Below are 22027 nucleotides of genomic sequence, written 5' to 3' on the forward strand. Positions count from 1 at the left end.
TATTCCATTGATTTAATCTGAGAATTCAGAGACACAAATGTACCAGCTAGATAAAAGAATAAATGCATAATTTTTTGCCCCTTTTTATAAACAATTTTTCGATAATCTATTCTTCTTAAATTATTACTCCGACCTCAGAAGCAGTATTTCGACTCATATACTTAGTTTTAAGTATATATTTATGCGAACCTTTATGAAAGTTCAAAAGTATTTGGCCTTTATTTTAGTGTTTTAGGATGAACATAGGAAGTTATATGTCATATAATCCAGAGCTTCAATTAGATGAAGATAAGCAATAAAGTGGCCACCATTTCCTCGTCAAAATCCAAAACTTGTATTTTTTTAATTTTTGCACTTCTCATACATTTACTTTCTATTATACAGATCCCCTAAAAAACAACAATATTCTGAAAACAACCCCGCTTTGCAAAAAAGCAAACCCAAAAAACCAAAGCAGGCAGCCAAAAAAAGTAATAATATCAATTTCTTAGCCTCAGTGCCATAGCAAGACTCAAAAACAAATTTTTGACAATAAAAAAAGTAAATATTTTGTTTTTAAGCCCCGTTGTGACAGCACAATCCCAAAATATCATTTCGACAACCTAAAGAAGTTAGGATATTAAATTTCTCATCGTTATTATTACGAAAAGAAGATTTTCGCCTCCCAGTTGGCTTTTGTGGTAAAACGGACAGATTCCCTCGATAAACCTAAATTTATTCAAATACTTTTTGGCGGTATGCGTCATTAGTAAAATCTACGAGACGCCGCACAAAGTAACTGAAACCTTGTTTCAAACTTGTTTGCAAAAAGAAACAATCCTAATAATTAAAAAGTTATTAAACACTCAATTATTAAAAACCAAAGACAAAACTAATAACTTTCGTCCCAGCCCAAACCAGAGCAGGCAGTCCCAACCACAAACCAACCGCTACGTCAGGGGAGCAGCCCCCCCACCTCCCTCTGGATCCGCCACTGTTAGCTATTGACCATGGTGACAACCCTGTAAGTAATTCGTCAGAGGCTGGGCTCAAGATTAGTTTCTGCATGTGTCTTTGCATCTTGATGTTAAAAAATATTTTCGTAATCTATTCATATTGAGATGAACTTAGTATTTTGAAAAACATGAGAGCTTCAGTTGTTGCACAAATTTTCTTCATTGGTCATTATATGTACAGTTTCCTTTAGACACCAAGACAAATATATCCCTTGGTTCGGCTTATCTAATTTATGATTACGAGAATATGTGGGGAGAGAGCTTGGTGCCGAGCTCTTTGACATTTCTAGATGTTTATGACTGTCGATAATTTATTTTCTATTTCATCTAACTAGTCAATTTTTCATGCTTTTCTGGATTTGCCCCCGCCCATAAAAAACAAAAACAATAAAAAAACACAAAAAAAATCATATGTACCTGCATAAAGAGAGTGGAACCGTAAGTGGCAAAATAAGCTATATATACACCTTTAATTATGGACAGCTGAGGAAATAAAGAAAGTCTGTCAGCCCACTCAAGGGAAAACTACTAAGAGAAGTGTTCACCCACTATTTCTCGAAATAGACGGATAAAGGTCAGGGAAGGAACCGAGAAAAAGTAAAATTAAAAAAGATTTATGGAGCCGGGACGATATTAAGGGCTCAAAGTCTTAGAAACAAGAGAAACTAAAATCCTACGCAAGTTTTTCGATATTTTCCTTTGACCTTTCAAGTTTCTTAAATAGTGTTCTTCTCTCCCATAAGACAATGCCTGTGGAGTCAGAGTTAAAGTCGTGGAATTTATAGTAAATTTTGCTGAATGGAGTCACAGTCCCTATGAAAATGTCTGCAGTCGATTATAACTTATAAAATCTAGTTAAATGAAGGTTTAAAACAGGACTGTGGATATGTAGTCTCAGGAAATTTCTGCTGAATGGAGATGTCTGGGGTCGGAGTCGGTTATAGCTTATAGAATATAATTAAATGAAGGTTTCAAACCGGGCTGTGGAGTTGGAGTCTTAGTAATTTTTTGCTGAATGGAGTCGGTACATTGAAAATGTCCGAAGACGGGGTCAGTTATAACTTTTAGAATATAGTTGAATAAAGGTTGAAAACCAGGCTGTGGAGTTGGAGTCTTAGAATTTTTTTTGAATGGATTTGGAATCAGTATATTGAAAATGTCCACAGTCGGAGTGGGTTATAAATCATATAGAATCTAGCTAAATGAAGGTTTAAAATAGGGATGTGGAGTTGTAGTCTAAGTAGATTTTTGCTGAGTGGAGTCAGTATATTGAAAATGTCTGGAATCGGAGTCGGTCATAACTTATAGAATACAATTAAATGAAGGTTTCGAACCGGGCTGTGGAGTTGGAGTCTTAGTAAATTTTTGCTGAATGGAGTCAATATATTGAAAATGTCTGGAGTCGGAGTCGGTTATAACTTATAGAATACAATTAAACGAAGGTTTCGAACCGGGCTGTGGAGTTGGAGTCTTAGTAAACTTTTGCTGAATGGAGTCGGTACATTGAAAATGTCCGAAGACGGGGTCAGTTATAACTTTTAGAATATAGTTAAATAAAGGTTTAAAACCAGGCTGTGGAGTTGGAGTCTTAGAAATTTTTTTGAATGGATTTGGAATCAGTATATTGAAAATGTCCAGAGTCGGAGTGGGTTATAAATCATATAGAATCTAGTTAAATGAAGGTTTAAAATAGGGATGTGGAGTTGTAGTCTAAGTAGATTTTTGCTGAATGGAGTCAGTATATTGAAAATGTCTGAAATCGGAGTCGGTCATAACTTATAGAATACAATTAAATGAAGGTTTCGAACCGGGCTGTGGAGTTGGAGTCTTAGCAAATTTTTGCTGAATGGAGTCAGTATATTGAAAATGTCTGGAATCGGAGTCGGTCATAACTTATAGAATACAATTAAACGAAGGTTTCGAACCGGGCTGTGGAGTTGGAGTCTTAGTAAATTTTTGTTGAATGGAGTTGGAATCATTATACTGAAAATGTCTGGAGTCGGAGTCGGTTATAACTTATAGAATCTAGTTAAATGAAGGTTTAAAACAGGAGTGTGGGGTTGTAGTCGAAGTAAATTTTTGCTGAATGGAGTTAGTATATTGAAAAGGTCTGGAGTTGGAATCGGTTAGAACTTATAGAACATAATTAAATGAAGGTTTAGAACCGGGCTGTGGAGTACGGGTCTTAGTGAACTTTAGCTGAATGGAGTCAGTATATTGAAAATGCCCGAAAACGGAATCGGTTACAACTTATAGAATATAGTTAAATAAAGGTTTAAAACCAGGCTGTGGAGATAGAGTCTTAGTAAATTTTTGAAGTCGGAATCAGTATATTGAAAATGTCTGGAGTCAGAGTAGGTTATCAAACAGTTCGTGGTAACGAACTGTAGTAAGGAGCGACCCGGCTAAAATATGGAATTTTGATACCAATAGCTACATCAAAATAATCGCAATTTATTGCTGATTTTAATTATATAAATTTTATCAAGTTTAGTCTTACCCATCAAAAGTTACGAGCCTGAGAAAATTTGCGTTATTTTAGAAAATAGGGGAAACACCCCCTAAAAGTCATAGAATCTTAGCGAAAATCACACCATCAGATTCAGCGTATCAGAGAACCCTACTGAAGAAGTTTCAAGCTCCTATCTAAAAAAATGTGGAATTTTATATTTTTTGCAAGAAGGCAGATCACGGATGCGTGTTTATTTGTTTTTTTCCCCCAGGGGTGATCGTATCGACCCAGTTGTCCTAGAATATTGCAAGAGGGCTCATTCTAACGGAAATGAAAAGTTCCAGTGTCCTTTTTAAGTGACCAAAAAAATTGGAGGGCACCTAGGCCCCCTCCCACGCTAATTATTTTCATAAAGTCAACGGATCGAAATTCTGAGATAGCCATTTTATTCAGCGTAGTCAAAAAACCTTATAATTATGTCTTTGGGGACGACTTATTCCCCCACAGTCCCCGTGGGAGGGGCTACAAGTTACAAACTTTGACTAGTGCTTACATATAATAATGGTTATTGGGAAGTGTACGGGCATTTTCAGGAGGTTTTTTGGTTGGAGGCAGGGGTTGAGAAGAGGGGAATATGCTGGGAGAACTTTCCATCGAGGAATTTGTCATGGGGGAAGAAAATTTCCATAAAGGGAGCGCAGGATTTACTAGCATTTCTTAAAAAAAAACAATGAAAAAATAAAAATGATAAAGTTTTTTTTTCAGCTGGAAGTAAAAAGCAGCATTAAAACTTAAAACGAACGGAAATTATTACCCATATGAGGGGCTCACTTCCTCCTAATACCTCGCTCTTTACGCTAAAGTATTTTTAGTAATTTCAACTATTTATTCTGCGGCTTTTGTGATTCAGAGCTCATTCTTAAGGAATTGGGACAACATTTTAGTTTTAGTGTAAAGAGCGAGGTACTGACGAGGGGGCGAACCCCCTCATATATGTAATAAAAACATGAGAATGCAAAAGTTCTTTACGTAAGCTAATTTATAAGTTACGTATATCTTTTACTAATAAAAAGATTCGTAAAAAATTAAAAGTTCTAGTTGCCTTTTTAATTAACCGAACATCGGAGGGCAACTAGGCTTCCTCCCACGCTCTTTTTTTTCTCAAAATCATTCGATCAAAATTAAGAGAAAGCCATTTAGCCAAAAAAAAAAATAAATATGCCAATTTCGTTCTAATTATTCCTCTGCGGAGCCAAAATCAAAATATGCATTGATTCAAAAACGTTCAGAAATTAAATAAAAAAAAACAAGTTTTTTTTAATGAAAGTAAGGAGCGACATTAAAACTTAAAACGAACAGAAATTACTTCGTATATGAAAGGGGCTGCTTCCTCATCAACGCCCAGCTCTTTACGCTAAAGTTTTTTACTGTTTTAAAAAGAAGAATTGAGAGAAAGAGTCAAACTATAGCGTAAAAAGCGGGGCGTTGATGATGAAGCAGCCCCTTTTATATACGAAGTAATTTCTGTTCGTTTTAAGTTTTAATGTCGCTCCTTACTTTCATTCAAAAAAACTTGTTTTTTTATGTAATTTAACTCATAGAATCTAGTTAAATGAAGGTTTAAAATAGGGATGTGGTGTTGTAGTCTAAGTAATTTTTTTCCTGAATGGAATCGGTATATTGAAAATGAGTCGGAAGTGGAGTCGGTTATAACTTATAGAATATAGTTAAATGAAGGTTCAAAATAGAGATGTGGAGTTGGAGTCCTAGTAATTTTCTGCTGAATGTAATTGGTATATTGAAAATGTCCGGAGCCGGAGTCGGTTAGAACTTGTAGAATCTAGTTAAATGAAGGTTTAAAACATTGCTGTAGAGTTGGAGTCTTAATAAATTTTTACTGAATGGAGTCGTTACATTGAAAATGTCTGGAGTAGGAGTCGGCTAAAACTTACAGAATCTAGTTAAATGAAGGTTTAAAACAGGGCTGTGTAGTTGGAGTCTTAGTAAATTTTTGCTGGATGGAGTCACTATACTGAAATTGTTCAGAATCAGGCTCGGTTATAACTTATAAAATCTACTTAAATGAAGTTTTAAAACAGGACTGTTGAGTCGAAGTTTAAGCAAATTTTTACTGAATGGAGCTGGAGTCGGTATACTGAAAATGTCTGGAGTTGGAATCAGTTACAGTTTATTACCGGCTCCATAGCCCTGTACAAAAAAGCGTCGGTGGTCTGGGCTGTATTCATGATTTTTATCCAGGGTGTAGCAGGATTGATGTAAATCACAATATGATACAATAATGTAATTCCAGTTTTTAACACAAAAAAGAAAGGGACACACACAGTTTAACTAGTTTTTCATGACTGATATTGATACACAAGATAGTTTAAAAAGTCATCCAGGAAGCTTTGCCAAGTTCAGACAAGTTAATGTTTACAAAACGAAGTATTAGCGCTGATTTGTTTTCCCTGCTAAAATGTCTATTACCCTTTTGGAGCAAACAGAAATGTTCGTATGCGTGGTGAGCAGGGCTAAACCACTCACTCAATCTTGGCCAATCGAATTTCTTCAACAGGACAGGTTTGCCACGTTTTGAGCTTTCTAAACTTGAAAGACTTCTTTCTGAGTAGCAGTACTTACAGAAAACATCCCAAGATCATTCAAAAGAGGAGAAATCTTTTCGAAAAAGGTAGCGTCGTAATCCTGAAGAGACAGTCCTAGGGTTGCCAACCGGAAAATCACTAGATTTTAGTATTTTTTAGGTGATTTTGTGATTTTCTTCAACAATCTAGTGATTTATGTGCTGATTTGGGGATTTTTGTGTTTAGGCAATATAAAAAATCACTAGAAATAGAGATAAATCAGAAGGTCAAAAATGCGGTCAAAAATGCTAAATCAATTACAGGCCCACAAGTCTTACATGCATCACAGGCTTATCTGGAGGGGCCTAAACTAGCAAAACCGGGGCAGACAGACCAACAGACCGACCGACAGAATTTGCGATCGCTAAATGTCACTTGGTAAATACCAAGTGCCATAAAACTCACGATAAATAGAGATAAGTCAGCAGGGGTAGGAGCCCTGTACAGCACAAGAATGCCTTTCTGCGGTCAAAAATGTTCCCCATTTTCTGCGCCAAAGCTCAGCCTCTCGCTTCAAGCAATCTGGCTAGGGCAGAATATTGCCGTTCTCACTACACTACATTTAAGTCAATACTGTCATAAGCCACACAAGTTGGAAAAAGCTCGAAATGAGTAACAAGTTTGTTCAAGAGACCTCTTCACTCACGGGCCCAACCAGTGTTACCCAGGATCTCCAGGACCTAGAGGCCTTGGTACAATGCAGCACATTTGGACATTTCATAGTACAATCCATAATTTCTGGCACATGTGGTAGGTATCTGCGGGTCAAGTTTTATTATTCTAAATTTTTTACACTCGTCATATCACCTCTTAGGGATTTAAGAAAAAGTAAAAGGTATTCGTTAACATAACACAAGGAAAAACCTTTACAAATTTTAAGCTATTCATAGTATGTGAGATCGCAAGTTAGATACCTGGAGTGGCCTAGAGAAAATGCGTCAGAACCACCCTAGGAAAAATACAAATTCTTCCTTAAAGTTGTTTGTTAAACATACTTAGATCGTTTGTAGTTTTACAACCCCGTTTGTAGTTTTTTTATTACTTATCACATGTTTTTTATTTTCTGTTTTATTTTATTTACAGTTTTTTTATTTTCTTATCGTTTGTAGTTTTTTTTATTACATAGATCTATTAGATCTATTAAAACCTATTTAGAACGTGTGTGGCCAAAAATATGAATATCTAGTTTTAATAAAAAAAACAACTATGTAACCGATTTCGGGGCCGGGCCCTCTCACGGTTACACAGCAGACTTGTATATATTGATTTTCATTGTCGCTTGTCTTTTAACCGCAAACAATGTAAGCCTCTTCTTAATGTCATGGGCCGGGACGGCACGGCTACGCGGCAGGCTTGTATATGTTGATTCTCGTTGTAAGTAGCGACCTACAAATGAATCATCTTTGTTTGCTACTCTTTCCTTGGGAAAAGGGCTCCACAGAGAATACATATAACGTTGAAGGGTCCCAATTTTGGCATGTCTTTATTCTCGCTGCCGCTTGTAATTTTCGCTGCCGCGTATCTTCTAACCACATATTTCTTTGTTCTCGAGTGGGATATTTTTTAATATCCCCTCAAAATTAGTTTCAGGAAGAGAATGAAGGTATTAGTAAAAAAACAAGTTATATTCTAGTATTTTTGTCTGTGAAATGGAAACTAACGAGGAATGGAGTAATTGTGCTATAAAGAATCTTTTGGGAACAATTTGGCCAGACAACCGGTACAATTTATTTCTAAACATAGGCAACGCTAACCCCAATTGCTACATAACTTTGCATGAACAATGGTAGAGCCTTGGGTAGGAGCGGCCTAAAATATATCGCTACGGGAATATGTAATTATTAAATGAACTCGTGTCATAGAAATCCATCTCGAAATTATGTAGCCAATTTGTTTAACAGCGTCATTCAATCAATGCTAGTACGTAAAATTCAGCCGATTTATATAATTTTGCAGTAAAGTATACACCGCGAGACACTACAGCATGGAATGACGTAAGACTTTTTTTTTCAAATTTCCCTTAAACTTCAAGGGAAACTTTCACTTTAAACTTTCCCTTCAAACGCCCTCCCCTTAAAATTACCAGTGAACACTCAGATTTTTATGCCTCTAAATCATGCATAATTAAAGCTATTTAAGCCTTGTTTCTAAGCATTCATTACAAAATCTTCTAATCATTCTCAGTTTTGGGCAGTTTATTCAGATATAAAAGAAGAGGGAAAAGGGACAAAACAATCTCCTAAAATTCATTATACTTTCTTGACAAAAAAAAAAAACAACGCAGAAAAGTGCCACAAGAAGTTGTGCAGTTCTACCCAAAAAAGCATTAGTTAGGAGTAGATCTTCCAAAACAAAACCATGGTAGGCCAATAGTTCCCATGTTGAATTTTTTTTATTGTTAAATTGGACTGTAAATTAAGACCAAAAAATAATTAATCTTCTTGTGCTTTTAAAACTTCTTCAAGGGTGGAGTTAAAAACAACAGAATGGTCCCATTTACATTGAACTCACACAAATTCAGTCCTCATAATTCAACCTGGTGTGACTCAATCTGCCAAAATTAAGCCAGAGTAAACTTCCATAACAAAAACACCTGGAAAAACTCAGCCCACATAAAAACATATCAACACCACAGATGCCTCGTCATAGTAAACCTTATGGTGAAGACAAGGGGGGACATGTTGACATACAACCACTTTGTCATGGAAGTACCAACAAGAGGGAGGGTTGTGGGTAAAGCTCTATGAAGGTATTTTGAAGGAGTTGGGTGTTGACAACTCAAAAAATGATTCGGACCACCAAATCAGTAGTGATGATTAAGTCGGTAACTAGGGCAGTCTCTCAATGTCACTCCTGCCCAAATCAGTGGACGGCCAAATCATCCATTGATGTTGATGTCAGTAACAAGTATAGTTCCCCCAATATCGCCATCGTTGCTAAGTTTACTGTCACTGGGTATTATATCCTTATCATGATTAACAGTGTTGCGATTGTTTTGACATTGTGGGAGCCATCATAACTACGATTCTAACCTTCGTTGAGTACTATGTCATAAGGACTAGTATCATCATTCAAGCACAAAAGCTCCTACAGACTCCTGTATAAAAAACTCCTACAGAAGTTAGTCCTTCCACATCCCAAAATTCTTCTATAAATCTGTCATCGTAATTGTTCGTGCTACCATAGGTAGCATGAACGTGCCTTTTTTTTTCTGCTTCTAGTTGGCCACTGGAACAGCATAGAGCCATTAAGGGGCTGATTTGAGAGAGAACTGTTGTATCTAGTGCCATTTATAAGCATTGAAAACATGCCAGTTCAAACAACTATGAACTTGTCGTTGTTTAGCAAACAACTTTAACAAAGCAAATTCAACACAGCCCAACTAGATCTGGAATTACTAGACATAATAAAATTACCGAAAATTACCAGAAATAAGAAAATTAACACTGAAATTATCAACTAGATCTAAGATTACCAGAAAAATAAAATCAAAGTGGATAGTCACATACCTGAAAACCTTCCAAGGATTTCACTAGACCTCTCTAACTAGAACTTAAAATAGAATTTTAGGTTAAATCTTGAATTGAAAATCAGATTTAGAACAAACGTTTAATTAGCAATATTATTTCTTAATAACATGACCTAAATCATACTTTCCACGTATGCACCTGATTTTCACACCAGGTACATCCCTTAGTCGATGAACTTCACACAGAACTATATTATGTTCCTGTAAGTTATGTCCTTCGCCTGGTACATAAGCAATCATTTCTCTTCCATTTGTCAACCTAACTAACACACACTTTCTATTAGCTGAGTTGGGCTTCTTGGGCTTCTTAATAAGTGTCTTCAGGACTACGCCCTTCATTTGTGGTTTTCCATCAAATGGTTCTCGTCTGTTTCTATCCTTTTTTACTGGCCCAGTCTTATGCATCCAATCTATAAGCCATTCTTGGTCACTCCTAAATTTTTCATCTTGATGCATTGGAGTCCTTTTGTCAACCCCTAGAATTCATAAAACTAATAAATATATTGTGTGCTACTATCTATAAGCCAGACTAAAATTTTTGACCAAGAGTTGGTTTATAGATAAGAGTTTTTGCAAATCCCTAGAATCTATAGAATTAATAAACACACTATAAGCCACTTCAATCTATAGCCCACTCTTGGTCAGTCATAAACTTTTCTTCTTCAAGTATTTGAGTCGTTTTGTCAATCCTTAGAATTTACAAAACTAATAAATATTTTATAAGCCATTCGTGGTCTGTCCTAAAATTTTAGTCTTGATGCATTGGAGTTGTTTTGTCAATCCCTAGAATTTACAGAACTAATAAATATATAATAAGCCCCTGCAATCTATAAACCACTCTTAATCAGTCCTTAATTTTTCGTTTTGAGGTATTGGAATCGTTTTGTCAGTCCCAAAGACAAAAGAAAACTAATAAAGTCAGTATCTATAAGCCACTCTTGACTGGTCCCTAATTTTCATCTTGACGTGTTGGAGTCGTTTTATAGGCCACTCCAATCTATAAGCCATTCATGGTCAGTCCTAAATTTTTAGTCTTGATGCATTGGAGTTGTTCTTTCAATCTCTAGAATTTACTAATTCTAGAATAAACTAATAAATACATAATAGGCCACTTCAATCTATAAGCCACTCTTAATCAGTCCTTAATTTTTTGTCTTGATGTATTTGAGTTGTTTTGTTAGTCCAAGATTTAAAAAACTAATAAATATATTACAAGCCACTATCTATAAGCCAAAGTAATCTAAAAGCCACTCTTGGACAGTCCTAAATTTTTGGTCTTGATGTATTAGAGTCGTTTTGCCAATCTCTAGAATTTAGAGAACTAATAAATATATCATAAACCACTCCAATCTATAAGCCACTCTTGGTCAATCCTAAAATTTTTGTCTTGATGTATTGGAGTCGTTATGTCAATCCCTCGAACTTGAAAAACTAACAAATATATTATAAGCCAATATTGATAAGCCACTCCAATCTAAAAGCCACTCTTGGTCAGTCCAAGTTTTCATCTTAACGTGTTGGAGTTATTTTATCAATCCCTCGAACCTACAGAACTAATAAATAGGTCGACATTACAAGCCACTCGATTGTACTGACAATAACCAGGGACAGGATAAGAGCTAAGAACTGAAGATTATTACTTATATTTTTAACCAACCAACAAAATAAAAAAGGTGTAACTGACATCTCATTACAGAGCCAAGTCTCCTGAGACCAGAATATCTGTACATACTTCTCCTTCCACTCTTTACCATCTCTTATTATATTCAGACCTATAAATATATTTTTAAAGCCTCTTCCCACCATATTCAAGAGCGCTACGCTTTTTATTTGGTCCAAGCTTGAATTGGTCTAAAAATGCACAAATTTTGAGTTCCTGTCAATCTTTATCCTTAAAACCCTGAGATCCTTAACCAAAATATTCTCTCACAATTGGCATAGAATGTAAGATTAACTCTATTCTTTGTACATCTTACTGTTTAACATATGATCATTCAAATAATTATATAAAACTATTCTAATAAATTCTTTAGGAAAACATCTAGTTGATCTAAGATAATGTTTTGAGATTTACAGCAGAGGTATCACAGGTTCAGGTTCCTTTTTTTACAACAAATACAACATATGTGTGACCTACTCCCGGCAGAGAGCATTGCTCAAATAATTAAGATGATTAAGATCAATTAAGGACGGAAAAGGTGCCAACTTAAGACACTGTATTGATCCCCAGGGGATATCTGGCATTGACAGTAAAGGATAAATGTTACCATACATCAAACAATCTTGGAATGGTCCTGACTTGAAAGAAGTATAACATATATAAGAAAACAATGTTGGAATGGACAAGGGCTTCAAGAACCCTTGGGCTAAATAGTTCACATTCAAGTTATGAATTCTTACATGATTCCATTTTAAGCACAACATAATATCTTCATATTAATATAATTTAATAAAAAAACGAGTTTTCAAAAAAAAATATATAAAAAAAATACGTCAAACCTAAAAACAACATAAAATTACAATGAACAAACAAATCTGATCAAAATCCAAAAGCTTGAGAAAGGAAATGACATATTATAGCCATTGGAATTATGGATTCAAATAGAAAGATAAAAAACTAGTCACCAGGGAATCGTTTTGTGATGTAAATTATTTGGTCTCCTTTTTGCTATTTATCTGGTTGTACAGAAACAATTATGGTTTAGCTGAATATGTTTTACCAAACTGTAACATTAGTTGAAAATCTATGTTTACATGTTTTAATGTCTATGTATTGTAACAAGAAGTGTGTAAATTGTAACAAGATTTGAAATCTTAACAAAACATTAAAAATCATGACATTTAGAGAGAAGACTAGACTTAAACAACTCCCTTAGCCTGCATACCTACCAGAACCTTGTTTAATAGTTCCACGTTTTTCAGAGGTAATGTTATAATGTTGCCTATAGTAAAGGCCATAAGACTTCAATGTACTATTTTTTATCGCCAGAGGCACTTTATGGAAGGGATGTTTGTATAAATTCAGAGGGGACTCGGTCAATTGGAAATTAAAAGTCCCAGTGGCCTTTCTAAGAGTCAAAAGTAATTGGAGGGCAACTAGCCCCCCCACCCTTTTATCCCCAAATGTACCTGATAAAAAGTTTGATATAGCCGTTTTGTTTACAATAGTTCAAAGATCAGATAACAAAAATTCAGGGGTTGATACAATCCCCAAGGGCATTGGGCAAGTGCTATAGTTATACCCTGGGGGGTATTTGGTTTTCATTCAAGGGTTGGTTATATAAACTTCAGAGGAGGCTAATTTGATTGGAAATCAGAATTTATCCCCTTTTTAAGAGTCGAAAGTGATCAGAGGGCAACTAGCCCCCCCCCCCCCCCACCCAAAAAAATTCGTTTTTTGCCAAATGCATCCAATCAAAATTTTGAGATAGCCATTTTGTTCAAAATTGTGCAAAGATCAGATAAAAAACAGCAGGATCAATACGACCCCCTAGAGCTCAGGGGAAGGTGTTGTATGTTATGCCCCAGGGCATAAAAGTTTTTTTTTTGGAAGAGGTGGTTATTTAAAATTCTGAGGGGGCTCAAATGATTAGATATTGAAAGTACTAGTTCCCTTTCTAAAATTCAAGTGATTAGATGGCAACTTGCCACCCCCACCATCTTTCCTCCAAATGCATTTAATCAAATTTTGAGATAACCATTCTGTTCAACTACTACTACTACTATTAATAATAATAATAACTCACTGCAGCACCAAGCCGCCTGAGGCCAACACAGCAACGCACGCTCCTCCTCCAACCTAATCTATTTAAAGCCTCCCTCTTTACACCCTCCCAGGAAGTTCCCATTTCCTTTAAATCTTTATTTATGACATCCTCCCAACCAAGACAAGGACGACCTGCTTTCCGTGTAGCCCCAGACAGTTGGCCAAAAAGGACAATCTTTGGTAATCTGTCATCCTTCATCTGTAGAACGTGGCCTAGCCATCTCAACCTTTCTTTCATTATAGCCCTAGAAAGCAGGATTGAATCACATTTTTCGTACAGCCTACTGTTTGAAATACGGTCAGTCAGCCAGGTACCCAGAACAATCCGTAGGCAATTTCACTGGAAAACATCCAGTAAATTTTCGTCTGCTTTTCGGAACGCCCATGCTTCAGAGCCATATTTGACCACTGTCATCACTGTAGCTTCCAATATTCTAATCTTGGTTTGCAGACTTATCTTTCTATTCTTCCAAACTTTTTTTAACTGTGAAAAAACACCCTGAGCCTTAGCTATTCTAGTTTTAACATCTTTACTGCTCCCACCACTTTTACTAATAATGCTACCAAGGTAACTGAAGCTCCCGACCTGATCAATCTTTTCGTTACCTAATGTCACCTGTTCATCTTCACTTATTCCTAGCCTTAGTGACTTAGTCTTCTTAACATAAATTTTCAAGCCTATTTTAGCAACCCTGAACTCGCAAAACCTCTAAAAATTCATTCATTTTGCTCACACTTTCATCTAATATGGTTAAATCATCAGCATAATCTAAGTCCAGGGGCGTTTTTCCTCCCCATTTGATTCCATGGTCTCCAATTGCCTTTCCTGTGCTCCTTAAGACGAAGTCCATCAAAATGATCCATATAAAGGGGGATAGAACACAACCCTGCTTAACTCCTAATTTAATACTAAACCAGTTGCTAACCTTATTTCCTACCTTAACCGCAGCAGTATTATTTTCGTATATAGCACAAATAACTTGAATGTATTTTTCTGCTATACCATATAACGATAAGACCTTTGTTAACGCTCTTCTATCAACAGAATCGAAAGCTTGCTCATAATCGATTAAACTGAGGACCAAAGGTGTTTGACAACGAAGGGACTTCTCAATTATTAAATTAAGAATGAAAACCTGGTCGACACATCCTCTACCTTTTCTAAAACCGCATTGTTCTTCCCTTAAAACTTTGTCTACACCAACTCTCAGTCTAAAAAGTATCATATTACTCAGTAATTTGCTACCTACAGAGACAACACTAATGCCTCGGTAATTACAACACTCACTCTTGTCACCTTTCTTATACAGTGGTGTAATTAAGGTTTTCCTTAAATCATTGGGTACTTCCCCTTTTTCAAAAATCATATTCATAATCTTCAGTAGCTTATTCCTAACCTCAGAGCCACCATATTTAAGAAACTCATTAATCATACTATCAGCACCTGGGGCCTTTTTATTTTTTAATCCTTTTAGTACTGTTGCTAATTCTTCCTCACAAAACGAATATTCCTTCACATCCAAGGTATCACAAACTTTTTCATTTTCATCTATATCTTTTCCTGTAACTGTATCTCGGTTTAGCACATTCTCAAAATGTTCCACCCATCTTTCTTTAACTTCTTCCTTATCACTAATTGTGGCCCCATTTCTATCTTTAGCTGGGACTAGTTCGGATTGGCTACTCCCTTTCGATTTATTAACATGCCAGTATAATATTTTACTACTATGCCGTCTAGCCGCATCTTCCAGACCCTCAGCAATTTTATCCATAGCCTCCACTTTACATCTCCTTAGTTCATATTTTAATGCTTTCTCCACTTTCTTTGCATTCCTTTTGTTTTCATACAACCTATCACTCAGATAATTCTTATACAAACCCCTTCTACTCTCTATTAAACCTAAAGCTTTTTCACTAATATTCCTAGTTGCAGTCTTAGGACTCTTCCCTAAGACACCATCAGCAACTTCACAAATTGTTTTTCTGAAATTATTCCATCCATCTTCCATTGTGTTCAATTTAGTCCAAAGACTATATAACAAAACCTTCGGAGTTGATACAACTCCCACAGCTCTGGGGCAAGAATTTTGAGTTATACCTCAAGGGCATAAAGTTTTTTACAGAAAAGATAGCCATATAAACTTTGAAAGAGCCTCATTTAATTGAAAGTTCTATTGCCCTTCTAAAGAGTTGAAAGTGATTAGAGGCAAATAGCCCCCCATGCTCTTTTCCCCAAATTAATAAAATCTAACTATGAGATAGCCATTTTGTTCAAAATAGTCTAAAAATCATATAACAATGCCTTCAGGATTGCCACAATCTCCAAATGCCAAGACAAGAGTTGTAACTTATGCCTCAGGAGCATATCAGGTTTTTAATGAAGTGATGGTCATATAAGCTTTGGAGGAAGCTTAATTGATTAAAAATTGAAAGTTCTAGTTCCTTTTTCAGAGTCAGAAGGAAAGGGAGGACAACTAGTTACCCTCCCTTCCCTCATGGCCTCTTTGCCACAAATGTATTAGATAAAAATTTTGAGAGAGCAATTTTGTTCAAGATAGTCAAAATGTCAAATAACTATGGCTCCAGGTTTGAGCCCCCCCCCCCCCCCTGCTTCAGCTCTTGGGGTAAATGGTTATAAATTATCCTAATTACCCATCATTAACATATAAAGTTTTTAAGGAAAGCATAGATCTATAAACTTTGGAGGAGGCTGAGGATATTGGAAATTAAAATTTCTTTTTCTCTTTTTATGAATTGAAAGTGATCAGAGGGTAATCAGCCCCACCCCCCCAAATGCATCCAATTACAATTTCTGAAATAGTCATTTTGTTGAAAATAGTCCAAAATTCAGATAACTATAACTTAGAGGTTGAAAAATCACCCATAGCCCCCAAGGCAAGGTTTGTAACTTTTGCAAGTTGCCCATTGCTAACATATAAGGATTTTGTAGAGGGGGTGGTTGTATTAACTTTGGAGGCTGATCATTCAATAGGAGATGTGATAAAAGCAAAACCAACTCCCACATTATTAGCAACATTAAACTTGTGTTAGAACTTAAAACAAACATAAATTATTCCATATATGAGGGGGACTGTCCCATCATCAACCCTTACCCTTTACACTAAAGTTTGAATTTTTGTCAAAACTCTCTAAGAAATGCTGTTCAAGCACACAACCTATTTAAAAAGCTTTTTAGACTTTAGCATAAAGAGCAAGGGTTAAGGAAGGGACAGGTCTGTCACATACCAACTAATTTTGGTTAATTTAAATTTTTATGTTGCTCCTTACTTTCATTTGAAAAAACTTTTTTTCTTTATCTAATTAACTAAATTGACAAAAGAAATAATTTCTATGTTTATAATGACTGGGCAATGTAGTAAATTATTCTAGATTGTCAAAGATAAATAAAAAATGATCAAGTTGCCTGATTTTATTGGTCATTCTCTATAAAGACCAAGTATTATGAAGACTGCTCTGAATATCAATATTGACTGTAATATATACATAAAAAAGAGAAAGAAACAATTACAGTGCTTCATCAGCCCAATAAGCAGAAACTTGCCTAAGAAAGGAATAGATTTTGGGAAAGGGGGCTCCTAAAACCATACCAAATATGTGTAGAGCTTATCTAAGTATTTAGAAAATATGGTTTTTTATTAGGTGTTGCACCTTTCCTATATACTTACATACAAACTGTCATCAATGATCACTTCTTGATAACTATAGTAGTTGTTAAGACAATGAATTTAAAGACAAAAGAACCTGGAAATACTAACAACATACTAGCACATAAACAAACTAACAAATAGGCTACTAGAGCCTCAATCTGTCAAATGTATGTGTAGCTTCTTTGTGAAAAGGTTTATTTTCCTTCAAGAAAATTAGGTTTATGTCTAAGCTAATGTTTAATAGCTAAGCTGCAATTTAAGGTAATGTCTACTTATAGGCAAATTATGATTTCCATTTTATTAAAGGAGCATACTTTCAAGAAAATTTAAAAATTATTTTAACAATTTACATTACCTTTGCCAAGGATCTACACCATTATTTTATTTTAAACTGCAAGCAAAATTTTTACCCACATCTTCAGCAAAACAAGTTTCTATGCTAAGTTAAAAATGAAATTATTGCACAGATGTTGATCAAGGAATGATGTTGGTAGAGGATTATGAGGGTGGAGGGGACATTGCCCTTCTTTACACATCTGATTATACAGTGCAATCTGAGGGGGATCCAACCAAAAGCCATACAATAGTCTTAGGTAGAGGTTCAAGCCAGCAAAGCTACAAGGACAAATGATGGTAGACAATAGAATGTTGGAAAAAAATAGAGATTGATATGATTTTTATTCATTTGCCTAGGATTAATAGCCGAAGATTGGTGACCTCTGCAGTAGATTGCTGAGTGAATGACCAAAGGAATTGAGAGAGTTTATATTTAATTGAAGCTTGGAGGGCAGGTACCAGCCCTCCCCAACATTTCCCCAAGAAATGTTCAACTACTTGCCTGCACAGCCCACATGCTAGCAGGCCTCAAAGTTGAAAAAGTTAGGAAATCTCCAGCTTTTGAAATTTGGAAGCCTACTAGAAGTAGAAGGTTTTTTTTACACGTGTTCATACAGAACTTCAGCTAGGACTATCCAAAAAAAAGCCACGAATAGGTGAGACACAATTTTCATCAGTTGGGGGAATGGAAAGTCTGGACCCATTCTATGCATTTCCATCATCCTCAAAGAATCAAATATTTTCAGCATTGACAATTACAATGGTACAACCACAGTGTTAACTCAAGTAAAATTAACACAGTAAACCAAAGAAAAGTTTTGTTTTTTTACATATGTTCATACAGAACTTCAGCTAGGACTATCCAAAAAATTCACCAATTAGTGAGACACAATTTTTATCAGCTGGGAGAATGACAAGTTTGGACCCAGTCTATGCATTTCCATCATCCACAAGGAAGCAAATATTTTCAGTAAAGGCAATTATGATGTTACAACCATGGTGTTAACTCAATTAAAATTGACACAGTACACCAAAGAAAAGTTTGTTTTTTGTTTTTTTTTTCTACAACTTTGGCTAGGACTATCCAAAAAATTCACTAATAGGCGAGACACCATTTTTATCAGCTGGGGGAATGGCAATTTTGTACACAGTCTATGCATTTCCATCATCCTCAAAGAAGCAAATATTTTCAGCAATGGCAATTACAATGGTACAACCATGGTGTTAACTCAAGTAAAATTAATGCAGTAAACCAAAGAAAAGTTTTTTTACATGCATTCAGGCAGAACTCAAGCTAGGACTATGCAAAAAATTGACCAATAGGTCTATATACATTTTCATCATCCTCAAAGAACCAAATATTTTCAGCAATGGCAATTACAATGGTACAACCATGGTGTTAACTCAGGTAAAATTAACGCAGTAAACCAAAAAAAAATTTTTTTTTTTTTTTTACATGCATTTATACAGAACTTCAGCAAGGAAAATCCCAAAAATGGCACTGGAAAACCCCTTCTTCCTCATTCTTTTGACAAGCCCCTAGCCCCTAAACAAAATATTTTTGCCCCCCCCCCCAAAAAAAAGAAAAAAATCATAGATACAGCCTGAAGTTTTTTGAAAAAATGTCACCTTGACAGAACTGTATATCCACATGATTTCAGGCAAATCTCAGTAATGTTTGTAAATGGAGTAGGTGGAGCTCATAAGTGCCTCCACCATAGTTTTTCTTAAAATCCTTTTCCTGTGTCCATTTGGTCAAAAGTATTTTCCACATTCATTTCAGTGTAATCTGGGGTTGTACAGGGTTGAAGTTGAATTTATTCTAACTAGGGTTGAGGGATGTACACATATAATTTTTTTTAACAGTTTGTCTACTTTAACTTCCTTTGCACAATCATAGTAATTCATATTCCTTTTGGGTTTCACTTACTAAATAACTTTATTTCTCCTTCTTTGGAGTTTTCATTTTAGCCAAACCTTTTTTTGGGGGGGGAGGGGTAGTAATTTTTTCTTTTCATTAAATTTATTTTCTTTGTGCTTTGATAGAAATGGTTTTATTATGGGTTAATAGTAGGATTATTTGTAAAGATTTTTCAATTTTTTCTTCTTAAGAACCAATATATTAGATTGTAATTTTATATTTTATGCAGAACTTGAATGTCTAGCATTAATAGGTCACAATTAGGTTCCAGTAACCAGACAAGTCCAATAAAGAGGTTAAAAACCTACCTTTGGTGTTTCACAGAGCTCTTGCTTTAAGGAGAAAAATGTTCAATCCACACAGTCATGTCCCATAATTTTCTAATAAAAATTTTACCATAAAATTCAGGAGGAGAGATATAGGGCGGAGGGGGATTTTTCAATCATAAACATTCAAATCTAATAAATGCTAGTCTTCAGTAGGGCTGAAGCTCTCCACATTCCATAAACTTTTGCACATATTGTTTAGTTGTAACTGTTAGTCTGATAAAATAAATGCATATATTGGTTACTTATAAACAACTCTACTTAGTTGTCAAATTGGGGGTTAGATTGATTTGACCAAATTTTCATTCTAAGTTTTTGTTCTCACTAATGTCCCTTGACACTGTCTACATATCCTGGAAGTATCAAGCTAATTAGAGAAAAAATGTAACTCTACATGTCCAGTAAGGTGCAAATCCAATAGTAGACAAAAAGAACATGGGCACCACAAATCAGTGCACAGATCTTTCTATTTCAATATTTTGTTTTTTAGGTCTACTTGTTCTTGTCTACAATTCCTGTAAGTTTGAAGCAAATTGAAAAATAAAATTATATTCACCTATCATGAATTAATATAATCTTTTTTCCATTTTCATTCACTGGATCAAGAGGACCCCCCTTGGTCCAATCTTCATAGCTTCCCTCACCCATAGATTTTTAGAAATACTTTTTCTTGGTATTTTAGTTGAAGAAAACACAACAAGATTGCCCCACCTGGTTAGCCATTATACACAGGTTGACTCTAGTTGGGCATTGTGGAGTGACATAATGGAAAATGTTTCACTATAATTGAAATTTTCAATTATGATTGAAAACTCAGCATGCCAAGCTGGGGAGGCCCTCCAACAGATTGACTCTAGTTTGGCACTGTAGAGTGACATGAGAGGTGCAGCATAAGTGGAAGATGGTAATATTGGCAATGAATTTGGAGAATTAACGCCAGTTTTTTTCTTCTCACTCAATTGGACTATCTGTCTTGGCTTTTTCTATAATTAGCCACAACTTGATGCCCATAACTATTCCATTTTAATTCAAAGATCAACTGACATTTTTGTAAATTATTACCATTGAGAGACGTGTCTTATTATTAAATATAGGGGTAAAGGTAAATATAGGGGTACCAAATATAGGGTAAAGTTCCAGTTGATTGACTTCTTGCTATCTCAGAAATAGGTTAGGTTAGGAAAATAAAACTTCCAGGGATAGGTCTACTCACTAAAGTATGTTCCAGGAAGGTATTTTGAAATACCTACCTCTACTCCTTCTCCTTCTAGAGGGCCCTGACCTCTGATGACCTTCAAAAATATGTGTTATAAAAGTGAATCCTTACAAAATAGATCTTCAGCTTGAATGAAGTAGGCCTACAACAAAATTGCTTTCAGCTTCACAACTTTTCTCAATCCCAATTTATAAGGTTTTAAAGATATACAAATACATTTCCTAAATTTTGAAAACAAAATGTTGATATGACTCAAAATTCTACTTGAATAACAGGAATTGCATTTTCAGAGATAAAGGCAGAGAAAAAGCAATGGATAACTGAAAATTAAGGTAAAATGTTGTTTTGTCAAAATTTCAATGGGTAGGCAATAGACCTGTCATGTAGGTGAATTTCAGGGCTCTCTAGAGGGAGAAGGAGTGGAGGTGGGTACTTTAAGATACCTTCCTGGGATGTACTTTAGCCTGTAGAACCATCCCTGAAAGTTTCATTTTCCTAACCTAACCCCTTTTTCAGATAGCAAGAAGTCACTCGACTAGAATTTTACACAATATAGATTTAGTATTGAATTAGTCAAGTTATTTTGGTCAAGTCATTAGTAGTCAAGGTGTCAACTGAAGATAAAAAGACACTGAAATAACAAGATTTAGTCTCTGCTACTGTGCAGAGACAACAGCTCTTGATGCCAGGCTATTGCATACACTCTAGTGAAAAGCCATACATCTTCATGTCTACTACCACACAGCCAACTGAAAAATGTGAATGTCATCTCAAAGAGACTGGTAAGTATTGATAGGGGGATCTAATCATACTAGGCTATTAGTCTATTTTGTTAAGCCAAACCAAAGCAAGTTATGCTTTAGGTAAACAAGTACACACCAAAATTTCTTCATTTTTACCAAAATAAATAGTTAACCGACAACAAATAAACTGCAAAGAGTACAAACCTAGAACACTGTAATTCCTAACTGGACAAGTAAACAAACTTGGAGACGATTCAGATATTTGGGAAGGCAGTCTATGCTTGACAGAGGAAATATTGTCAAAGGCGGCAGCTTGAGCATATTTATTTAGGGATCCTTTTAAACTGGATACACTGCAGCAAGCTGATAAAAGTTTTTTTGCAAAATTCATGTTTTATCTTGACTTTCTTGCTTGAAAACATACTAAGGTTTT

At 35.4% G+C, this 22027-nt stretch overlaps 1 protein-coding gene across 1 annotated transcript; it reads right to left on the reverse strand.

Moving 5' to 3' along the window:
- Positions 1-9684: 9684 nt before the first annotated feature.
- LOC136036034 (small ribosomal subunit protein uS12m-like) lies at positions 9685-22023 on the reverse strand. The gene is made up of 2 exons (XM_065717963.1): positions 21799-22023; positions 9685-10094 (listed from the first exon to the last, which is right to left on the reverse strand). The coding sequence occupies exons 1-2, from the start codon at positions 21983-21985 to the stop codon at positions 9712-9714; spliced, it is 570 nt and encodes a 189-aa protein (XP_065574035.1). The 5' UTR covers positions 21986-22023; the 3' UTR covers positions 9685-9711.
- Between the last annotated feature and the right edge of the window lie 4 nt (positions 22024-22027).

The sequence above is a fragment of the Artemia franciscana genome, chromosome 15 (assembly GCF_032884065.1).
Source record: "Artemia franciscana chromosome 15, ASM3288406v1, whole genome shotgun sequence".
Classification (NCBI taxonomy): domain Eukaryota; kingdom Metazoa; phylum Arthropoda; class Branchiopoda; order Anostraca; family Artemiidae; genus Artemia; species Artemia franciscana.